Genomic DNA, 21,465 nt, shown 5'->3' with positions numbered 1-21,465 from the left:
TTTTCATTATTTTTTACATTAAATGATATTTTGGATTTCATTAACACACATTTAAGCAAATCTGGCATGACCAAATAGTAAAGTACTAGGTGGCTATGTAAAGGTGCCAGAGTGCTAGGTCCAGTTCCAGCCATGTCATGTATTTCCTTAATAAACTGAGACATAAATCTTTTAAGAAACTGAGTTAACTCTCTCTGTCTATTTAAATCCAAAACCTTTCCAGGGAAAGGTGTATCTTGTGGTGACAGCATCTCCCTACATGTTGCAACTGTGGAAAAAATAACATAGTACTAACAAAAATAGTAGTAATACAGTTCTTCCATGACCACATACAGAGGGAAACAAACTGAGAAATCTGACAAGGTTTTGGAATATTATTCTACTTATTTTGGGTGTAAATGACTCTTTACCACTTATTAGAATAAATCTATTCAGCTGCCTATAGGAAATGCATTTGGTATTACTTCTCACTATAATAATATCAATTTTGTTTCTGTTTCATGCACATTTCTCTTACTGTTTTCTCCATCAGATTGATTTCTATTCACCAGCTTTGTCATTTTATAATAAAACCATCTGATTAAAAGCAAATGAAATGAACAATACAGACATGAATTGTTGTAGTACTCCTAAGCTAAGCCTAATTGTTTATAGAGAAAACGTGCTGAACCAAAAATTCCAGAGACAACTAGTGTGGTTCAATTCCAAGCAGTCTTAAGGAAAACTTACACAATTTCAATCAAAATTACAAATAGAAAGCTGTATAAACAGATTTTCCTTTCTTTCCTCCTACAAATCCATGAAAAAATTGTGTGTAATGCCTGCATCCTAAACAGATATATACAGAAAACATTTCATAACAGCTATGAATCTACCAGAAGACCACCTCTGGATGCATAAAAAACATACTGAATAAAAGTGAGGATCTGAACTAACTTTGAAAATTTACAGCCATCCCTACTGTCCACCTCTCATTATAAAGACTGAAGGGCTGATGCTTGACTCCAACTCTTAGAGACTACAAAGGAGACCAAGAAAGCCTCAATATCAAACCACTCAGGATCTTTGAATGTGACGCATGAACAGAGTCAGCACAAGTACAGCCACCCAGGTAATGTAGCAAAACTGTTAGAGAGTTGTATTACAGGGCAACAAGAAAAGAGTTTACTTCCCCTCACCTTTTTCTTCATTTTTACATTTTTGAAAATTGCATGAACTCTCCATGTTTTTGCAAACATTGCTCCAAATGCAGTTGTGTATCCCACTGTAAGAATCCATGTTCGGACCTAAAAAAATATATATATAAAAAAAGACAAAGCCATTTAATTTTCAGTAGACAATATGGATATCATCATTCCAGCCAACTTTTTTTTCAAGACTTCAAAAAACTATTCAAAGAACTTCACAAAAATGTTGACATTTCAGAATTGCCTAATTCATAGCTTGCTTGCCTTTTTTCTCCTCCCTCCAGCCCCATCTCCAATGATAACAAATCTGGATGCTGAATTAACAATCAATTCCATACATAAAAATACAACTCTTACAATATTCTGTATTTTTTTCTCACTTTTATTGTGTTCTGTGCAGACACAGGAAGGAACTAGTGGAGGAAACCAAGAGACTGAGACTGTAAAAGTATCCAGGGAGCCAACACTAACAGCAACATTTTGAACAGAGGAGCAGAGAAGTTATTCAGACTAAATAAGAGGAAACCATACTATGTAACGTATGCATCCCTTAATGCAGCCCTTGAGCGCTCTGGAAAGATGAGAGAAACTGACCTTAAATTATCATATAGGGGAAAATGGCAAGACAGGAACATAGACTTGGTGGGCAGACCTTTGGGGCAAGACCCGAATCAAAGATAGCACCTGCAATATTGGCCTAAGGAAAAGGAGATGGTGAGCTTACATAGAACGATGAAGTAATGGGACCCTGAGCTGGCCATAGCTTTGGCATAGACCTATCTAGACTTTTTCCTCATAGTGAGCGTCTCAGAGAAAAGCAGAGATTTTAAAACTAACAAAGATTTGTCTTTAGAATGAAAATGAGTAGAATGATGATGACTTTTTTTTTTTTTTTTTTTTTTTTTTTAATTAGAAAAACCTTATCTTGACCAGGGAGGAAAGAACACAAGTTACAAAAGCTTTTTGAGCAATTCCCCACCTGCCCACAGCATCCTTGAAAGTAGGTCCTCGCTTTCAGGCTTGGTTTCAACTAAGCCAGTGACTTAAGAGTTGCAGGAAGCTCAGTGAGGCCCCTTCTAATTCCTTGGAAGTTTCTCTTTTCATTACCCCGGAGGTTTGGCTGTTTGAAAGCTTTTCTGCCCTGAACAGACCATTTTCTTCCCCAAAAAGGGGCTGAAGACTACAGAGCAGCACAGGTGGAAAATCATGCAAGAGGTACCACAAGGAGCTGGAAGCCTACAGCTGAATCTGAGAGCCTGAGAAATCACAAGGAGGAGGATCAATGTCCAGCTCCCTCTAGAGATTCCACATGGACTGGGCTGTCAAAAACGGAGAGTGCACAAAAGACAGCAAAGAAGTAAAAATAAAATGCTTTGTACATTGCAGATGGAAAAACCGGGGGAGAGAGAACGGCTAAAGACAGGGAAGGCAAAGCTAGAAAGAGGGAAAGGCATCCTTGTTTTGGCCATGTTGGCCATGCATCCTTGGCCTGTAGAGCTGTTTTTCGATATAAAAGCCAGATTTATAGAAACTAGGAAATTCTGAGAAAGGATTTTGAAAAAAAAATCTTTAGATGACCTAAAGGCAGTGTTGTTCATTGGAAACTGGCTTAGCTTCACATATGACTTCTGGAGAGTTTGGGATTTTTAATTTGTAACTTTAGGACATGCATATCGATGAGAAACTAGGCATTGTAGTAAGTTGCAAAACTTGGGATCTAAGATAAATATTAGGAATAATCAAAATGTTCCACTTCCAGATACATGTTATCTAGTTTTTGCCTTTTCAAAAATCTTCAGAATTTTCATTTTTGTATTCAAATAGTGATTTCCCCCCCCCAAAAAAAATATTGTGTGGAATAGAAATTCTGAATTTTACTAATATTGTGTGGAATAGAAATTCTGAATTTTACTAAGCATTAGTGACTGGATATCAAGGCAGAAAAGAAAAAAAATGTATGATTCACTCCAAAAATGTTGATAAAGCAGTAAGAGACATAAAATGACTATAGTTCCTTAAAATAAATAAATATGATATCTATGGTCAATAATGGTGAATTAGTGAGAAAAGGGTACACACAGAAACGGCACTTTGGGTCCTGGCAAAGAAGAGTGTATACAAATGGACACCCAAGAACTGTCTGAGAAGGCATATGACCCAAACTGATAACACTGCACCATGCAGGGACACACACCTCAAGTGTGGAAGTGTGAACTCCGGAGGTGCTGTCTCACCAGTGTGGGCATTGCCAGGTTGCAGAGATACACACAAGGGTACGAAGCCTACATCTCTTACAGGACAGGTGTGTATAGGGGAACCTGCACCCCCAGAAGAAAGGCTGGGAGGGTAACTTGTGTCCTGTGAGTGGGAGCTGTCTGCATGTAACTCAGCATGTGCATTTATTCGAAAATATTGGGAAAATATACAGGAGACCGTTTAGATATTTTTATGCATATATTAACATTTTATTAGCATCTGATATTGTGGTTTATCTGTTGCATTTCTGATATTGACCCTGGAACGTATAGTCCACTGATTGCTGGTTAACCTTGATGTTAATAAAACCAGTAACCAACTGCAATTAGATTCAAACTGCATGAGTTTTGCCACGTTGTGTCATTCTTGAATGGGATATTGAAAAAGAAATCCATAACCCCCCTGAAAAAAAAAAAAAAAAGGTGGAATAGATAGGAATAGATATTTAGGTCAGAAAAGCATTATTTTTAACTCAAATATTTTTTCAAGTCTTTGCCCATTAACTATTATCGTACATCATTATGCTAGTAATTTCAGTAAAACCACACGTAGATCAACTATGAGTGATTTAAAAAATATATTTCATGTCAACATGTTCATATTAGCCAGTTACATCTTTTTTGACTTCACATCAGTTGATTTGTGATAACTATATTCAGCATTCAATCGTTTTTGTTGTTATTAATAAGTATTCAGCTCGTTTGTGTACAGTTTAGTGACATATTTGGCAAACAGATACATGGTATTTTCATGTCTCTAATAAGACTGTTTTGTTCTCACTGAAACAGTAATTGCCTCTTGGGAATAGTATTAAATTCAATTATGCTCATAATATGTTTCTAACCTGATATTCAGAAAAAATTATTTCTAGCATGTTTGGTTTACAAGTTTTTATGTAGTACTGATCTGGATTGTGCAAATTAGAATAATATAACTATTGGCTATATTGGAAACATTCTAGCTTAAACATACCAGGAAATTTTGTCAAAATGAGATTGCTGTTGCTAAGAATGAGATGGCAAGTTTCAGATGAAAATAAATTTTTAATTTTGAAGAAAATTAACCTCGAATTTGTCTCCTATAATTCATTAGTTATACTTAAATTATACTTAAAGCAAAATTAAAAAATTACAAAAAACAAAAAATTACAGCAAAAGCCTCTGAAATTCATACATCTGCCCATTTATATCATTAAATGTATTATACCTCCAAAATCTACTCATCTGAAAGAACACAATGAAAATAACTGGAGAGCATGACCATAATGTTATACAATCAATCAGTAATTCTCTTATGCTGGAAATTTTTAACAATGCATTTTGAAAGAAGAAGCTGAGGAGGATCGCCATCCCCTGAGTACCGACCGAGCAGGTAAGGCATCTCCTTAGAAGACAGGAAACTTGCATTCCAGTCCCTAGTCCAAACTAGACACAAAACCTGACAACATTCTTATGCTTCTATAGAAGGGTAACATGCAAAAATAGCTACTGTTTATCTTTTTCTTAAAAGGTTAGACCATTACAAATTTCCTCATGCTTTCATTGAATTTTAGGATATACCTTCAATTATCTGCCTTTATTTCTTGGTTATTTCGGTTTTTTGAATAACATGTTTTAACTAACAGAATATCTCCTACAAATTTTTTTGTTATCCATCATTCAAAGACAACTCACAAGAGTCAAAAGAGATAATATGGCTTGGTACACAACAATCAAGTTTGTCTATGCAGATGCTAAAATGCAGTCTCCTACTTCTTTTTGCTTTATACTTCCTACACCTTTTTTGTTTGGGATCTATTTTTTAAAATACGATGTATGTATATGGAATTTGTGCTTCCTATAAATTACTTGACAGAAGCTCTTACAGGTGCATAAATTATGATAAGAGAAAAAGCTAGAAATCACTTATTTAGTGGACAACACAGCTGACAAACACCAAACACTGCAAGTGGGTCTGCAAAGAAACAAACCATTCAGGGTAGTTTTGCAGACTTGGAACAGATATGATTTTTATTTAAAACAAACAAAAATCCACCTTTGTCAAATATTAGTGTTTAAACAAATGTTGTAATGTGTTTAAACAATGTAAGGTCCAGCTAAACAGTCACTGCATTTATGAACAAGATGCTCCTTACATCTTGTAGAAGCATTTATTTTCAACTTCCCTTTGCTGCAAAAAGCCTCTGTTTTAAACTTATCCATAAGGTCCTAAATAGCTTTTATTTTTTTAAGTAAGACTGTTCTTCCATCATAATAATAAGCACCGATAGCTTAACAGCCTTATATAAAGTTACTTCCATTTGAATCATATTTCTTTTCAACCTTGAGAGTATGCTGGCCAGCCTACATTTTGAATGCTGCTATTTGATATCTTCACACAAATCTATCTGCATCTTTCCCATCATCTTGTTACGTGAATGGTGAAATGGTTACTATTTATATATCTGTGTAACAGACCCACAAGGTTATTTGATATTACAATTTGTTACTAATAAAAGAAGCCATCTAACAATGAATTAGTAAGGGGAAGTTAGTAAGTTGTGAAAACATTAGAAACATCCTGAACAAAGAATGAAAAGTCTCTCCTTGTTTATATACTCTAAGAATGAAGCTAACAAAGAAAAACACTCTTTTGAGTACTGTTAACTTTCAGATAAACTTCAATGTTATTTGAATTTATTTCAAATAATTTATTTTAATACAATTCTATATAAAATTATAAAATAAGGTTATCTTGGGAAATGGGCTGACTTGATGAAAGGTAAAAAGCTTCATTTTTAAAGAAGTTCCATTGTTTTCCCATGTTTGAACATCACTGCATATGCATTCAGAAGGCCACACAGTATTGAGCTGACAATGAACACCTGGGAAGGTATTGAGCTCATGAAAGCAATAATAAAAATTTCAAATGCAGCTGATCAAGAAAGTGATGTATTTTACTCCCCTGTTAAGTTGAAAGAAAAAAAATACCTTCTGAACTGAGTATACTACATATTCTCTTTTTTTGTGTGTTGCAGCTTTAAATTTGCTATACTAATCCAGTTTGCTAATACTAAGCAAACAACAAGATGGGATTAAAGACACAGAATGAAGGATCAAAACTCCCACATATCAACACAAAGAACTTCCATGTGTTGCAAAAAGAGCTACAAACTTCTTATCACCTCTCCAAGTTACTTTTTTTTTTTAATCACAGTTCTTTGAATAGAATAATGAAACAGCTTTTTTTTTTAGCAATGTCTTCTTTAGTTAGAAAAACATTTAGATTATGTTCCTGCAGAGGAGTCATTCAGATTTAAGATTCCTGTAAACAAAATTTTTACAATCTCAAGACCTTAATTTTAATGGTTTCTTTTAAATAAAAACATTCAAATCTTTCTTTCATAGGACTTGACAGCTGAGACACTCCCCAGCTTAGTTTATGAGACTCAGCTTGATTCATTTTGGGAATATCAATAATTATCCCATTTTGCAAATGTACCAGGTTGGAAGCTGCAGTACCCACAGGACTAGGTTGCAGCTGAACTTTAGTGCTGAGCAGCTTGGTGGCATCTTAAAAGTGACAAACGTGAGAATACACCATGCTGTGGGTTTAGCCCTGGAGAGTATAATTGTCTTTAAGCAGACAAATCTGTTGATTTCTGTGGACTACTCATGAGCTGAAAATTAAGCACCTTCTATTTTTCCTGGCAAACTGGGGACATAAAGGATAATTACGATGAACAAAAATGTGTGCTCTCAACAAGTTACCATTGGGGCTTGATCCTGCTTCTATGAACCATGGCAAAATCCCCAGTGTGAGCACAGGCAGGCCACAAAGAATGAGGTCATCTATTTGAATTATACTTTTCTCTTTTATATAAAACATTTTTTTACACGAGTTCACAACTTTTAACTCATTCTTTAGAATCTGTGTGGCACTGACATGGTTCTTGTAAAACATAAGTGGCAATAACATTAGAGAATTTAATCCTGCTGTTTTCACATAAATTAAGTACAGTGGTTCTTCACATGCTGTGAGATCTCCTGTAGTGATTTCCTAATATATTTCAGACCATTTTTCAGAATTAATACATGAGTAGTGTAAAAGATATTACAATTGCTCCTGATTCTATAAGGAGGCTTGAAAATCTAGCTGTTGTCTTACTGAAGGAGAGGCAAAATGTTCTAAAAATATTACCTTAATAAATCTCTGGCAAGGTTGTCATGTATTTGCTTCAGCATATGAATTAATTTTGTTTCAAGGATCTATTCAGCCTCGTAACTTTTGTTTTTGCTTTACCCCCCCCCCCCATAAAAAAAAAAAAAAAAGTAATTTACTAAAATAGAAGCTGATCAGGCTCATGTTAAACTCAGTAATAGAATTGCCTTTGAATTAAATAGGAGTGAAATCCGCCTCAGACTGAACGATAGTGAGGACAATTATGAAACTGATTATACAGAAAATGGAGATTAAAATTAACAGCTAAACAATTAAGTAGGAAATAAACTAAAGAATACATGCAAAATTAAAAGGCCAGACTAAAGACACAAACAAAGGCTACAGTTTCCAGAGACAAAGAAACGGATTAGAGGTCCAAATCCTTCTGCAGTTCAGTAGAAACTGAGTGTCTATCTGTTGCTTTTTTCATTCTTGGTCAAAATTAAACAGTTTGAGGAAAAGTATCAGGCAAATATAAAGCCCCAAGAGGGGAGAAAACCCCAAAATCTATGGCAATGCCTAATGAACATAAAGAGCATGAATAAGGAGTACATACATCATCAACTACTAACCAAATAACAAGGCTAGATGCTATTTGGTAGCACAGGGTCTAGTCCAAGTAGCTGTTGCCCAAAGTACACCAAGACAGCCACAGCTTCCAGGTGGCACTGCTCAGACATTTTCCTTTCAGTCAGCTCCCCCCAAAATGGTTAAACAGAGAAAACTCAAAGTGACAAGGCAAGACAAAGCAGGAATAAATAAATAGATAGAAGGTTCATACATCTTCTGCTCCCTGTTTACTAGTAAAAGCAAGTCCCTACTTCCAGAGCTGCTCTCAGCCAGCTCCATGACTTTCAGAGTTTTAGCAAATTACTCAGGATTTGCCTCACCCTGCAGCCTGCCCCCATTCCTAGAAAACTGTTCCATAACCTCTCACACCTGGCTTTTCCTCCCTCTCCTCACTGCAGTCTCTCAGTCTCTGTTGGATGTGGTTTTCACAATGTCCCTCCACTCTTACACCACCCTGCAATCCTCAACTTGCACAGTTTCAGGGTTTCCCAAGAAAAGGTGCAATGTGGACCACGGAATTCCACCCTGCCTAGCTGCTCTCTCAGCAGGGCAGACATAAGACTATGAAAAATCAGTAAAAAAGAACAAAACCTGCCTTTCACATTGCTACAAGATGCAGAGTCAAAAGTGTCCGCGATCCATAACTATTAGCTGAAAAAACCTAAGTGCTTTTGAAGATCTGGAGACATTTAAAGGTCCCATTTTAAAGTACACCTTTAAGAAGGTAAGGTCTATAACATGTAGTGTTGCCATGAATGTACATGTTCTCAGGATGTCTGGTTGAGAGAAACACAAGGTCCAGTAGTCACACACTGCAGTAGGTAACTGAACTTTATCACTGGTATCTCTCCCCTTTCCTTCTCTCTTTCTGTATCTCCACCCCACCCTGCTGTTTGGTTCCTTCATTCCATACAAAGCCTGTTTCCAAATGCCTGCAACATAGCTGAGAGCAACTGACTGAAATCTGAAGACCTGGGCACAACCTGGGATGGATGAGGGCACCGTTGAACACCACAGGTGTGCAAAAACTTTCACACACTGTTTACTTGATCCAAGGCAAAACACTGACAGGGCTAAGTGAGATCACCAGGAATCACAGAATACCTGCCTGGTTTTGGCAACTCATCTCAATCATTCTAATTAATGACATAAGATAAAGCATGCTTAATTTTTGTGTCTGTAAATTACAAGACTTAGATCCTCTTATCTGTGATATAACAACTATGCAGAACTCTGGAGTGCAAAGGAGACTGGTAGACAATTGCTATCTCCAGAAAACATATCTCCCAGAACAGTGTGATTCCTATACTGAACTATTCCAAACAGATCATTTGCCACTTTCCTATCATTGCAATCACCCAGTGCAGCATACTCCCTAGGAGAAAGTGCTGCTACACATCAGGACTACCAGGACTCAAAAGCAGAGCTGTTCAGTCTACCACTATCTAATACAACAGACCTTCCTGGTTGGAAACTACGGGCATTTTGCTGCAACCTGGAGTACCTAAACCCACCTTCTTTTCAGCCCCAACCTAACCAGTTATATCCAGAGAATATGGACATAATTTTATTTACCTGCTTGAGGGACATGCATAACAGAGGAGACTGTGCTCCTCCTTAGGGCCTTCGTAGCCTTTCATCAGTAGCAGTTCCAACTTGTGAAGACAGTACTCGTCTTAAATGTAAAGTGTGAAATTCTCAGTAGAATGTATTACAGCAGTCTAAATGTTATGATCATATCTAATATTCTCTCTATTTTAAGTATCTCTATTTAGTATGTCAGCTTAAACTCTATTCATAGGATGCATCACTGGCATTGCTAATTTTGAGTCTCTGTCTCCATATAATAAATGCTTCCAATTATTTTTCCACTTGTTTGCATTTTTCCAGTTGGCATCACATCTTGTTTCACACCCTTACTTCTACCTTCTTTTTTGCTATGATACCATGGTAATTCTGAGATTAAAAACAAAGATAGCTCATTCTCATTCTTTCTCTCTCCCTCATATCTGAAGCACTTTCTACGTTGGCATACATAAGCATTTAATGCAATATTGTATTGCTTCTCCTTTTTCTGTAGAACCAAAAAAAGTTGCTATTAAGTAGGCCACGATCTAATGGTTCTGTAATACACTGACCACTTTACCAGGATTCACTGCTTTGGAAGTTTCAATTCCATGTAATTGGAGTTTTATAATATGACAACTCATATGGATTTATATACTACATCCTCCTACAACCAGTACTTTAGAGAGTGGGAAATGGTGGTACAACTTATCAAAGAAATCCCTTAAAATTGTCAAGTGTTACTGGGCTAATTTTGGATGATGTTTCAATGTCCTTGAAATATTACAGCATAATACATATGCCATAAGAAGATGTAGGTTGTAGAAAAGTCAAAAAGACCGGCGATTCCAATGCACTTCACCCTCTAAACACTGTGTTGTAGAGGAATGAAGCTGGGTTAGTTAACATTGATAATATACAGCTGTGGCCTGGCTTCAGGGGCGGTGGGTTGGCCGATGTAGATAAGGTGGAGCTGTGGTGGGTTCTGTTAAGTGGTTGGGCAGCCAATGAAGAGGGAGCAGCCAGGGAAGAGAGAGGAGGAAGAAGCAGAGAGAAGAGAGAGGGTGAGCGTGTGCCCTGGGTGAGGAGAGACTAGGAGAAGGCAGCAGAGGGACTGGCATGAAGAGTATGTTGGTATGAGATGGTAAAAGACCTTGTTGCAGCCGGCTAGCTTGGAGAGTGCTGCAACATTGTGCTATAAAGGAAGCACACACAATAGATTTGGAATGTAATAGCTACAATTTAGAAACCATTTTTCCTGAATTTTGTGCATGGACACAGGAATATTTGAGGACCTCCTATAAGCGTTGTCAAAAAAACCCAGAATATTAAATAGATATCATATGTAACATACCTAATTAAATAAACTTGCTATTGTATACATACTGCTACTCAGGTGAGATCTAATAGCTTCTGAAATACAGAAGACAAAGAGGGTGATTACTTGGCTTAGAGAGGGGATAACACTAATGACAGCTTTTTAGGTTTTCATGCGCTTATAAAAGCTGAATCAAAATTTTTCCTCCCCCCCCCCCCCCCCCCCCCCAAAAAAAAAATCTCTACCTTCACTGACATGACTTTTCTCCATGCCTGGGGTGTAGTTGTTACACCCACAAGGTTTTGTCTCCATGGGTTCTTATGATCACCCTCCATTGTAGCTGGTTCTCTTAAAGACTAAGCCACAGTCTTAACTAAAATGGGAATTTTTAACTAATCTTTAATATTGCTAGAATGGGTAATCAAAACCATGCATTTCCAGTTAAATGGATGATCAAGAGAGATTTGTGTTGGTCTGATCCTATAAGAACCTGTATCTGTAAGTAGTCCTTATGAAACCACTAAGCATATTGCCTATATGAAAATACAGATGTTCATGACATGGGGCAGAATATATATGCTGTATCCAGCACTAGTAGATGTTTTGGGGAGAAAGGAGGAGATGCAGAAGAATGGATTTGCGTCCCATATTTATGAATTCCCCAGCATTAATTCAGTTTTCTAGATATAAGGAAAGTGCATGGCCACAGTCAATAGTGGCCATGTAAAGATGATTCTAAGAGAAGCATAAGCTATCCCACAGACAAGATTATAAATGGAGGAAGAAATTTTGTAAGAATTGTTTTAATAAGCAGAAGGCTAGATAGGTTGTTTCTGAAGGGTTTCTTGCACCTGTGAGTGTAATTCTAATTGCTGAGAGAGCTGGGATTCCTAAGTTAGATCAGATCCATGCACAGGAAAGCACAATTAGAAATGTTTCTGCTCTGAACTGAACCTGGAAAGCCTAGACTGGGGAGAAATCTCCCAGACTCTGCTCTATTGGTATAAAATGTAAGTATGCTAAAAAAAATCAATCACTGTTTAAGGCATGTGGTGATAGTTCTTAATCAAAGTTGGCTTTAAGAACACAATGTTCTCCCCCACCCCTTTCTTTTAGTGGTCAATTAAGTCAGGTAGTTATCTTACTCGAGCACCCATCTAGAACTTTCCCTCTTTGGTAGACAGACTTAACGTAATGTGACAAATGTGACAAATTGGAAAAAAAGAAGAGACATGTAAGATAAGACAGAACAAAACAGCCCTCACTTAAATTTTGTTGCATTTAGAATATGAGAGTAGTAGTTACATTTTCAGAAACAAATTAGGGAAGAATCAGCAGAGATGTTCTCACCAGAGGCACAGGATTTTGAATGTTGGTTCATTTTTCAGAGTTAAGACTGAGCTGTTTCACATTTAACGGAGGACTTAAATGTACTTTTATATAGCTAAATCTGGATGGAAACCTGTTCCCTAGAACAACTCAGTGCTGGTAAGTACCTCTGGTTCCTACTTTCTTTCCTTCTGTTCAGCTGTACTTGGCTGCTTCAAGAAAAGGGTTATAGCCTAGTCATACAATGGCCCACAGCCTGGCAGTGCAGTCAGGGGCTCTGAACACAAGGCCCTCCAGGCTGAGCAGACATCAGGACCTAAAATTTGCTACTCCTGCCACCAGATTCTTCTGCAACGGAGGGTAAGAAAATAATAGGGATTGACATCAACAACTGGCTTCCTAATGACACTTCTGCTCCATTAGAAGCTGTTTCACAAAAAAGGGCATAATTGATGGATAAAAAATGGATGTTGGCATCTTCCACTTCCTATTGGCTCCTATGTATTCAGAGTTATAGTCTGGAAGAGGTGAACAGGATCATCCTTCTACAGCCTTTGAGGCACTTCTTTCTACTAGCTGTATAGAAGATTTGCACTCTAGCTGTTGGAAGACTGGATATTCTCTCCTCCTTTCTTTTGCTGCTAACATTTAGGTGTCTAAAATACAGCTGTGTCCAGGCCCAACTAAGGAAGCTAAGACTGTGCACAGAAAATCTTGTATTTTCACCCATACTTTGTCTAGTGCATCTTGGCATGTATTAAAGACATCTGTAGTGCTTTGAAATGGTATAACTGAACATGTCACATGATGTTTCACTTCTGTAATGGCTCTAGTCAGTATGGAGGATTTCAGTTGAAATATTGGGATATATCTGCACGAACTAGCTTTAGGCATCCAACTTTCATGCTTTGAATTATTCTCTGGAAGTAAAGTTTCTCTCTCTCCAGTGATGACAACAGAAATTCAAACTCCTAAAAAAAGATGATGTGAACTGCAACTTTTTAGAGACTTCAAGAAGGATCAAAACCACAGGAAGGATAACTCCTGAGCAAGTCTGATATTCTTAGACAATGGGCAAAGCACAGTCTTGAATTTTTTTGAGGAGAAAATATTTGATAAATTTAAATGCTGTTTGTATTGGTTTTGGAAGGAATATACTTGCAGTAAAGTTCTTTCCCTTTCTTTGAAATGGCCTCTGTCAGTCAGGCTGCATACTACAGTGAGCAATTAAGACATTACAAGTTTCTACGTGGACATATTTAATCTGGTTTGAGTTGCTTGTTTTGCTTCAACTAGAATATATTCTACATGGATCTAGGCTTGTGTGAGTTTATAGCGTAGTCTGGAAATAATACTAGAAGTCTTTGGAGATTCAGCCAAAAGGATTAAGTAAAAACATTTGGACAAGCAGCAGTCATGAAGTCTAAAATAATAAAAAAATCTACAAAGAAAACATAGTAGCTTCACAGATATTACTAATCATCATGCTATGAACATAACCTTTAATAAATCAACTTAATTTATATAATTTCAAAACAAGGAAGCATATCTACTCTTTTAGTGTGAGACCAAATCCCCAATGTACCTGAAGCTTTCATTAATAATCATACAGTTTTGTGCATGTTTTAGAATTTGGTCCCAGAAAACATTTCAGGAAAGGACTAAAAGAATCAGTGATTAAATGGAATGAGACATCCAACTACTGAACTTTTCTGTTTACATTTCTTGCAGAGCTTCCTGTAAGACTATCTTCAACTAGAATATATGGAATTACTTACTGTGCAAAGTGTCTCAAATGTCTTTTCGGAGACAAAGGATCCATCAAGACCAAAAAGAAAAATAGATGCATAAGAAAGCATCCCTCCAAGGATAATAAGGTTGTTCATGTAGGGACTGGACATCTTTATTAGTCTATAGACAAAAGGTGATAGTGCATTAAAGAGGAAGTGATTACTTCTAGGTTATTAAAGCAATAAAGAAGAGCTTTTTGTAATCAGGCAAACAGATAACCCTTCTTGTAGAACTCCATGCAATCTATAGGCATGCACACTATTTGATATTTTATAAAGTCTAGCATTGTTTCAGGTTTTTGAATGTTTAGTATAAAGATCTCCTATTTTACTGATGGATTAATTAGGTAGTTAATGTTAATTGCAGACAGTCAAACATAAATAAAAAAATTACACTTTCCAGACAGTATAAAAGAACTTGTCTTAACAGACAGACAATCTGTTTCAGTGTGAATATATTACACAGTGATTTCAATTAAATAGTTCTAAAATATAATCTTTCCAGTTTTAACATTTTCCTTATATATGTACACACATATATATGAGACAGACTCTATAAACATGGTATTTAAATATGAAAGAAGTAGTGACAGATGTAACATGAGTGTCTTACTTCTGATTTCTGTTTTTGATGTTAAAGAACAAGAAAGCACTGGCCATTATCATTCCTAGGATGGTGAGGGCAGAGAGGATGCTGTAGAGAGGCAGGGAGATCTTGCGTAGCTCCTCTTGGATAATTGTTTTGTCCTTTGGAGGCTCAAGGCCTAGAATTACAAGAAGAAAAAAAGGCTTAAAGTTCAGCCAGATGTAAATTTTCTATAAGAAGATTTGTCTCTCCTAAGTACTATACCTCAGTTTAGCAATTTTGAATCACATCAGTAGCTGATGAAATCATTGACTTGGACAGACATATGTTAGTCACATTGATTGATAAGGAGGTTTGCATTTCTGGAGCAGGTAAGCATCCTCTTTGGAAAAAAAAACCACAAAACTACAGCAAAACCCTAATGCAGAACCCTGTAAAATATATGCTAACTATCCTCATTTTAAAGTGTAAATAAACACTAAAATGCATACTATGACTGTAAATTCTACCAGGAAGCTATATTTCCCTGAAACAAGTGACAGACCAATGAGCAGAAAACAGAAAGCAGTGTTCTCTGCACATTCTGATTATTATCAGGGCAAATTCAAACTGCCTGTCTAGATACCTACCGCAGCTGGAGACCAGCTTTGGCGTGGCATCACTGGGGCAGGGACTGACAGCTCTGAGGGGCTGAAATGGGATCCTGGGCTGTGGGCAGGGTGAGGGAAGTCTCAGGAGGTACAGGAGGTTGAGGGCTGTTGGTGCCATCAGGATTCTACAGTATGGAACAATATGGAAAAATGAACAGCAAAGGTTTTATGGGGACAGACCCACTTTGCAAATCCCTGCAGATGTGGACTTCAAAGCCTGAACTTAAAAACTCTGTTTAAAGCCATGTGCTTGATCGACAGCCAGCTCCCACTAATTAAAGGCTTCTCAGTTTAATGAGAAAGATTACTTTCCGACAACTGTAATAAAGCTCTGCATCCCCTACTTCCCACACTCCATTTTACCTGCGTACTAAATTTTCCCTTGGTGCAGGGGATTGGCAAAAGGTCTTTTCCATCACCACCTTCCTTCAGAAGGGGATTTGTGTGCCCTACAGTGCCTCGGCCTGTCCTTTCACATCAGCTCTCCTTTACTGGATGCAGGGGGGGTGGGGGGAGTTGGGGAACATTGCCACAAAGGCTGAGGTACGTAATACTTTCTTTGCCTCAGCCTTTAACAGCAAGACCAGCTTCCCTCTGGGTACTCAGCCCCCTGAGCTGGAAGGCAGGGATGAGGGGGAACAGAATGAAGTCCCCACAGTCCAGGAGAAATGGTTACTGACCTGCTGATCCACTCAGATGTGCTCAAGTTGATGGGGCCAGATGGGATCCACCTGACGGAGCTGGCAGGGGAGCTCACCAAGCTCATTTATCAATAGTCCTTTAAACTGGGGACATTCCAGAAGACTGGAGGTTAGCCAGTGTGACACCCATCTACAAGAAGGGCAGGATGGAAGATCTGGGGAAATACACCTGTCAGCCTGACCTCGGTGCTGGGGAAGGTTATGGAGCAGATCATCCTGTGTGGCATCATGTGGCATGAGCAGGACAACCAGGGGATCAGGCCCAGCCAGCATGGGGTTACAAAAGGCAGGTCCTGCCTGATGAACCTGATCTCCTTCTATGACAAAGTGACCTGCCTAGTGGACGAGGGAAAAGCTGTGGATGTTGTCTACCTGGACCTTAGCAAAGCCTTTGACACTGTCTCCCACAGCATTCTCCTGGAGAAACTGGCTGCTCATGGCTTGGACAGGTGTACTCATCACTGGGTTAAAAGCTGGCTGGCTGGCTGAGCCCAAAGAGTGGCAGTAAATGGAGTTACCTCTGACCTGCAACTGGTCACAAATGGTGTTCCACATGTCTCAGTACTGGGGCCAACTCTGTTTAGTATCTTTACCGATGATTGGGATGGAGGAGATTGAGTGCACCCTCAGTAAGTTTGACACCAAGCTGGGCAGGAGTGCTGATCTGCTTGAGGGCAGGAAGGCTCTTCAGAGGGATCTGGACAGGCTGGACTGATGGGCCAAGGCCAGTTGTGTGAGGTTCAACAAGGAGAAGTGCTGGGTCCTCCAGCTGGGTCACAACAACTCCACGCAACACTACAGGCTTGGGGAAGAGTGGCTGGAAAGCTGCCTGGTGGGAAAGGACCTGGAGGTGCTGGCTGGCAGCCGGCTGAACATGGGCCAGCAGTGTGCCCAGGTGGCCAAGAAGGCAAATAGCATCCTGGCTTATTATCCCCCACAGTGTGGCCAGTAGGACCAGGGGAGTGATCGTCTCCCTGTATTTGGCACTGGTGAGGCCCCATCTTGAATCCCGTATTCAGTTCTGGGCCCTTCATTGCAAGAGGGACATTGAGGTGCTGGAGCGTGTCCAGAGAAGGGCAACAAGGCTGGTGAAGGGTCTGGAGCACAAGTCTCATGAGGAGCGGCTGGGGGAACTGGGGTTGGTTGGTCTGGAGAAAGGGACACTCAGGGGTGACCTTACTGCTCTCTACAGCTGCCTGAAAGGAGGTTGTAGGCAGGTGGGGGTTGGTCTCATCTCCCAAGTAAAAAGCAACAGGAGAAGAGGAAACAGCCTCAAGTTACACTGGGGAGGTTTCAGTTGGATATTAGGGAAAATTTCTTCACTGAAAGGGTGGTGAAGCGCTGGAACAGGCTGCCCAGGGAGGTGGTGGAATCACCATCCCTGGAGGTGTTTAAAAAACGTATAGATGGCGGTGCTTAGGAACATGGTTTAGTGATGGACTTGGAAGTCCTGGGTTAACAGTTGGGCTTCATGATCTCACAGGTCTTTTCCAACCTAAACGATTCTATGATTCTACGTCTACCACACAGGGCCAAGCAGCTTCATTTCACAAAATTGCTGCACAGGCAGAGATCTGTGGACCCACTGACCACAGAGCTGTAAGTAACTGACTGGCAGCTGCCATAGCTAAATTTCACATTCACTCTTCTGCTTTGCACCTAGAAGAATGTTCAAGGATTCATACAATAAAATAGCTTTATCTCTATTAGTTTAGCTGAAACAATTCAGACAATGGATAGTTGCTATCCTTCAGTCTTTATGCCCAACATTTCTGAAAAAAATTTTCCTTTTAGGTGATCACAGTAAAGTGACAGTAAAGGCACCATTTGCCAATTTGATATTGGAGAAAAGTACCTGAGATTTCCTCCATTTCCCTTTCCCACCACAGAGCACACATTTACAATGCATGACGCTTCACAAAATTAGGCAACAAGTACCTAGCCAAAAATACGACAGTGCACATGCCTGAATTAAAAGAACTGATGTTAAAGGAAAAAAACCCCACTCTTCTGTATGTAAAATATACAGGATATACTGCTGATTTGTATTTATTAAATATAAACAACCCGTGATTCTATAAAATTTAATTTTTTTTATTTGTGCAATGGCTATTCAGTTCTATTGCTTCTAATATGAATTATTGTTCTTTTGTGTGCAATTTTATGCAACGGTTTAAACAGGGTTATATTTACTACTCCACATTTTAAATACTTAAAGTTACTAAGTTTTTTATACTACTTGGAAGACATAAAACCAGTGTCTTCCACATCAAATACTACCTCAATAAAAAGTTAAGGTGCGCAAATGGAGAAAGTTTCACTGTGAGTAACATAATACACATTAAGACAAATATAAGACAGGCTATGGGTGGAAGAAACACCAGATGCGGTCAGAAAAAGATCTAGGAGTCTGATCCTGAGAAAAGCCAAAACAGAGAATTTCCCCATCTTCTACTGTCTATTAAGGCATGGAGTTACGAACAAAACCTGTCTCCTGTTACATGGTTCATCCTGCATATATTATCTGGAAATTAATTGTATTGAATTTGTATGCAAGTACGCCATCAGTTCCTCCTTGCAGCAAAAATAATCTGCTGGGTCCCATACTTTGGCAGCTGGGACAGATTCTGCACTCTTCATTTCCAAAGCCTCATTCTCCATGACAGTTGTGAGAAGTGCATGTAGCTGTGCTCTTTTAAGTCCTGCAAAGGATACCAAAAGGAAAGGTGGAAAGCTCCAACAGATGGACATGCAGCCATGAATTAGATCACTGCAGTGAAACTCCAGTCATGCTCATGCAGACCTTGGATGGTAGGACACTGGAGGCAGGTTTAGTAGAGCATGGGTTACAGCAGCTTGGTACTCATCCACCACTCCCAGGGGAAACCAAACAGATCTCATTAAGCTGACTTGACTTATTAGCTTTAAAAATAATGTATATACCTATATTCAACAGGAGAGAACGTGAAAAATTCATTTCAGCTGACATCTGGCTGTGATGATCATATGCTCAGAAAGCTGTGGGTATGCCTGCACTCCAACTGTTGTGAGGGCAGAGGAAGTCCCCACATTAACTTTGGTGTAGCATGGGATACAAGATGGCAAGATACAGCAACCTAGGCTATATGCCTGCTGTGGACCTTGGGAGTGCTGCTGGGCTGAACAGCCTCTCTGGCTGTGTTTCACATGGGCCCTTTTAAAGCTAGCCTTGGTATTTTAAAATTCTATTTTCTAACTGTCTAACAGACACCTCCCAAAGAAAAACAAACACCTCCTCCTTGTTGTGTGCAAACACAGCACACTAGAGCATCCTTCAGGTGAGATGAGCTGGGGGAGTGGGAACTGGGGATGAAACTAGAACATTATTGATTGGTAGAGATGAAATAGAAGACCTATCTGCAGCTTGTTGAAATATCAAAGAAAGTTTGTGTACATATATGAATTTGAATTTGTCATGGTCATTGGAATGAAAAACAAGTACACAATATCAAAACATATATAAAAAAATTCTCCCATTTTTCTTAAGCACAGCTCAGCTCCCTTTCTCTTCACACAGTGTCATAGCTTTTTGATATTAAAACTCTCAAAACAGTTCTTTACCAGCACACAGTATTACAAACTATATGCAGTTATCCATGTCATTCCTGCACCTCTTTCCAGTTTTCTCTCCTACCTTGGAATCTGATGCTATTGTTGATTATTTCCAGCGTGTCAGCCACAGCATTGTACTCTCCCACCTTCACTTCCTTTCTTTCTGCAGAGAAACAGACAAAAGTGATTGTTTATGGCAGTTCATATGTTCTCAATTATTTAACTGATTTTGCCTTCTTTTTTGACAATACGTCAAAGGAAAAGAAATATGCAAGAACAGTGCATGAATTATTAAAGCAGAATGCCAGGCAGCTAACATCATTAAAAGAAGTATTTCTAATTCTTTAAAGAAATGCAAAGTATTTTCAAGAACTCATTTACATAACCAGGGAATTGTTGTTATCGGGCACAAACATCTCCAGCTTAAAGATCACACACTTACTGACTGGCTCACACTATGCAGGACATTTTGCTGGGAAAACAGACATGGCTAAATCACACATTCCACTCATTTAAACAACTAGGACTTCTTGTTTAGTGAAGCATTTCCCAGGGGACTCACAGTGGCAGGCTCCAACCAGTACGGAGTAGACTGGCTTGTTAATTGATACTCTGGGAATCTAATCTCTTATTCTGACTGGGAATTAGCAACTCATTAGTACCCTGACTGCAAAACATACAATGTCACATAAATAAAGCCAACGTGCGCTTGCGCTAAAATTATGCTGTTAACTCACATCTACTGTTTGGCACTATCATCACATATATGGCCTTCTTGCACCTAACGGAGTAGAGTAACACAGATACTTAATTTGTTCAGCTGCTGCCTTGGCCCCTACAGCTGGAACTCCAGCACATATTTGTCCCACCCTTCTGATAACATCTGTCATCAATGACTTTCTGCTATTTCTGTTGGGGTTTTGGTATGGCTTAGAAGTGCAAGAACTTACTAAATTATCACTTTTACACTAAAACTTTTACATTTTGATCAGAGACTTACAAACCACAAGCACATTGGCTAAATTGGATGAGCTGGTTCAGCAGAGCCAAAAATTTCCTTTCAGGCCTCTATGTCTGGGCATGCAAAACCCAATTTACATTTAAATTCTGAGCTCATGACCCTATTTGTGACACTGTTTTGGGAGCTGATGATCTTGAACTAGATGGCAAATTTGAAAAGACTGTATTTCCCCCAACAGCTCCACATTAACCTTTTCTCCTTTCTCACTCAAAGTGATTGTGCCTGTTCAGCCCTGCTGAATGGAGCAGCTAGCTCCATTTTAGTAAAATCTACAGCCTGATTAATATTAATCTGACAGCTCACAGGAGGCAAAAGTTTTCCTTACATAAACCGCACTTCTTACTGTTAAAATTGTTTACGCAGAATTGTATACTGGGCTGAAAATCTGGTAGAGATACCTAGATGTTTGTTATACCCCCATCAAAAGCTGGAGTCTGCAGTTCTAAAAACTGATTTGCCTTTCAAAGGAGCATGATCCACTTGTGGGGCCCTAAGCCTAGTTAGGAATAAAAATGCAAGCCCCTGGTCTCCAGCAGCAGTTTCACAAAGCCCATCCACACAGCATTACCCAGTCTTAAGTGTAAATATAATTTTATACTATCTGTAACTGGCTGAAAATTCTCTGTGAACTAGATATATGAATAAATCCTTGACAGTCTTAAACAATAAAATCTTCCCAGTAGTCATCTAAAAACTAAAA

At 38.7% G+C, this 21,465-nt stretch overlaps 1 protein-coding gene across 1 annotated transcript in view; it reads right to left on the bottom strand.

Annotated features, from left to right (window-relative positions):
- Positions 1-21,465, bottom strand: part of GABBR2 (gamma-aminobutyric acid type B receptor subunit 2) — a 490,629-nt gene that overhangs the window by 157,478 nt on the left and 311,686 nt on the right. Inside the window, exons 9-12 of the mRNA XM_040588223.1 lie at positions 19,827-19,907; positions 14,830-14,980; positions 14,205-14,337; positions 1,179-1,286 (exon numbers count right to left, since the gene is read on the bottom strand). Of these exons, the coding sequence (XP_040444157.1) occupies positions 1,179-1,286; positions 14,205-14,337; positions 14,830-14,980; positions 19,827-19,907 (473 nt within the window). The remainder of the gene's footprint in view (positions 1-1,178; positions 1,287-14,204; positions 14,338-14,829; positions 14,981-19,826; positions 19,908-21,465) is intronic.

The sequence above is a fragment of the Falco naumanni genome, chromosome 3 (assembly GCF_017639655.2).
Source record: "Falco naumanni isolate bFalNau1 chromosome 3, bFalNau1.pat, whole genome shotgun sequence".
NCBI classification, from domain to species: domain Eukaryota; kingdom Metazoa; phylum Chordata; class Aves; order Falconiformes; family Falconidae; genus Falco; species Falco naumanni.
The sequence above is the reverse complement of the archived record's forward strand: the minus strand, read 5'-3'. Positions and strand labels throughout refer to the sequence as shown.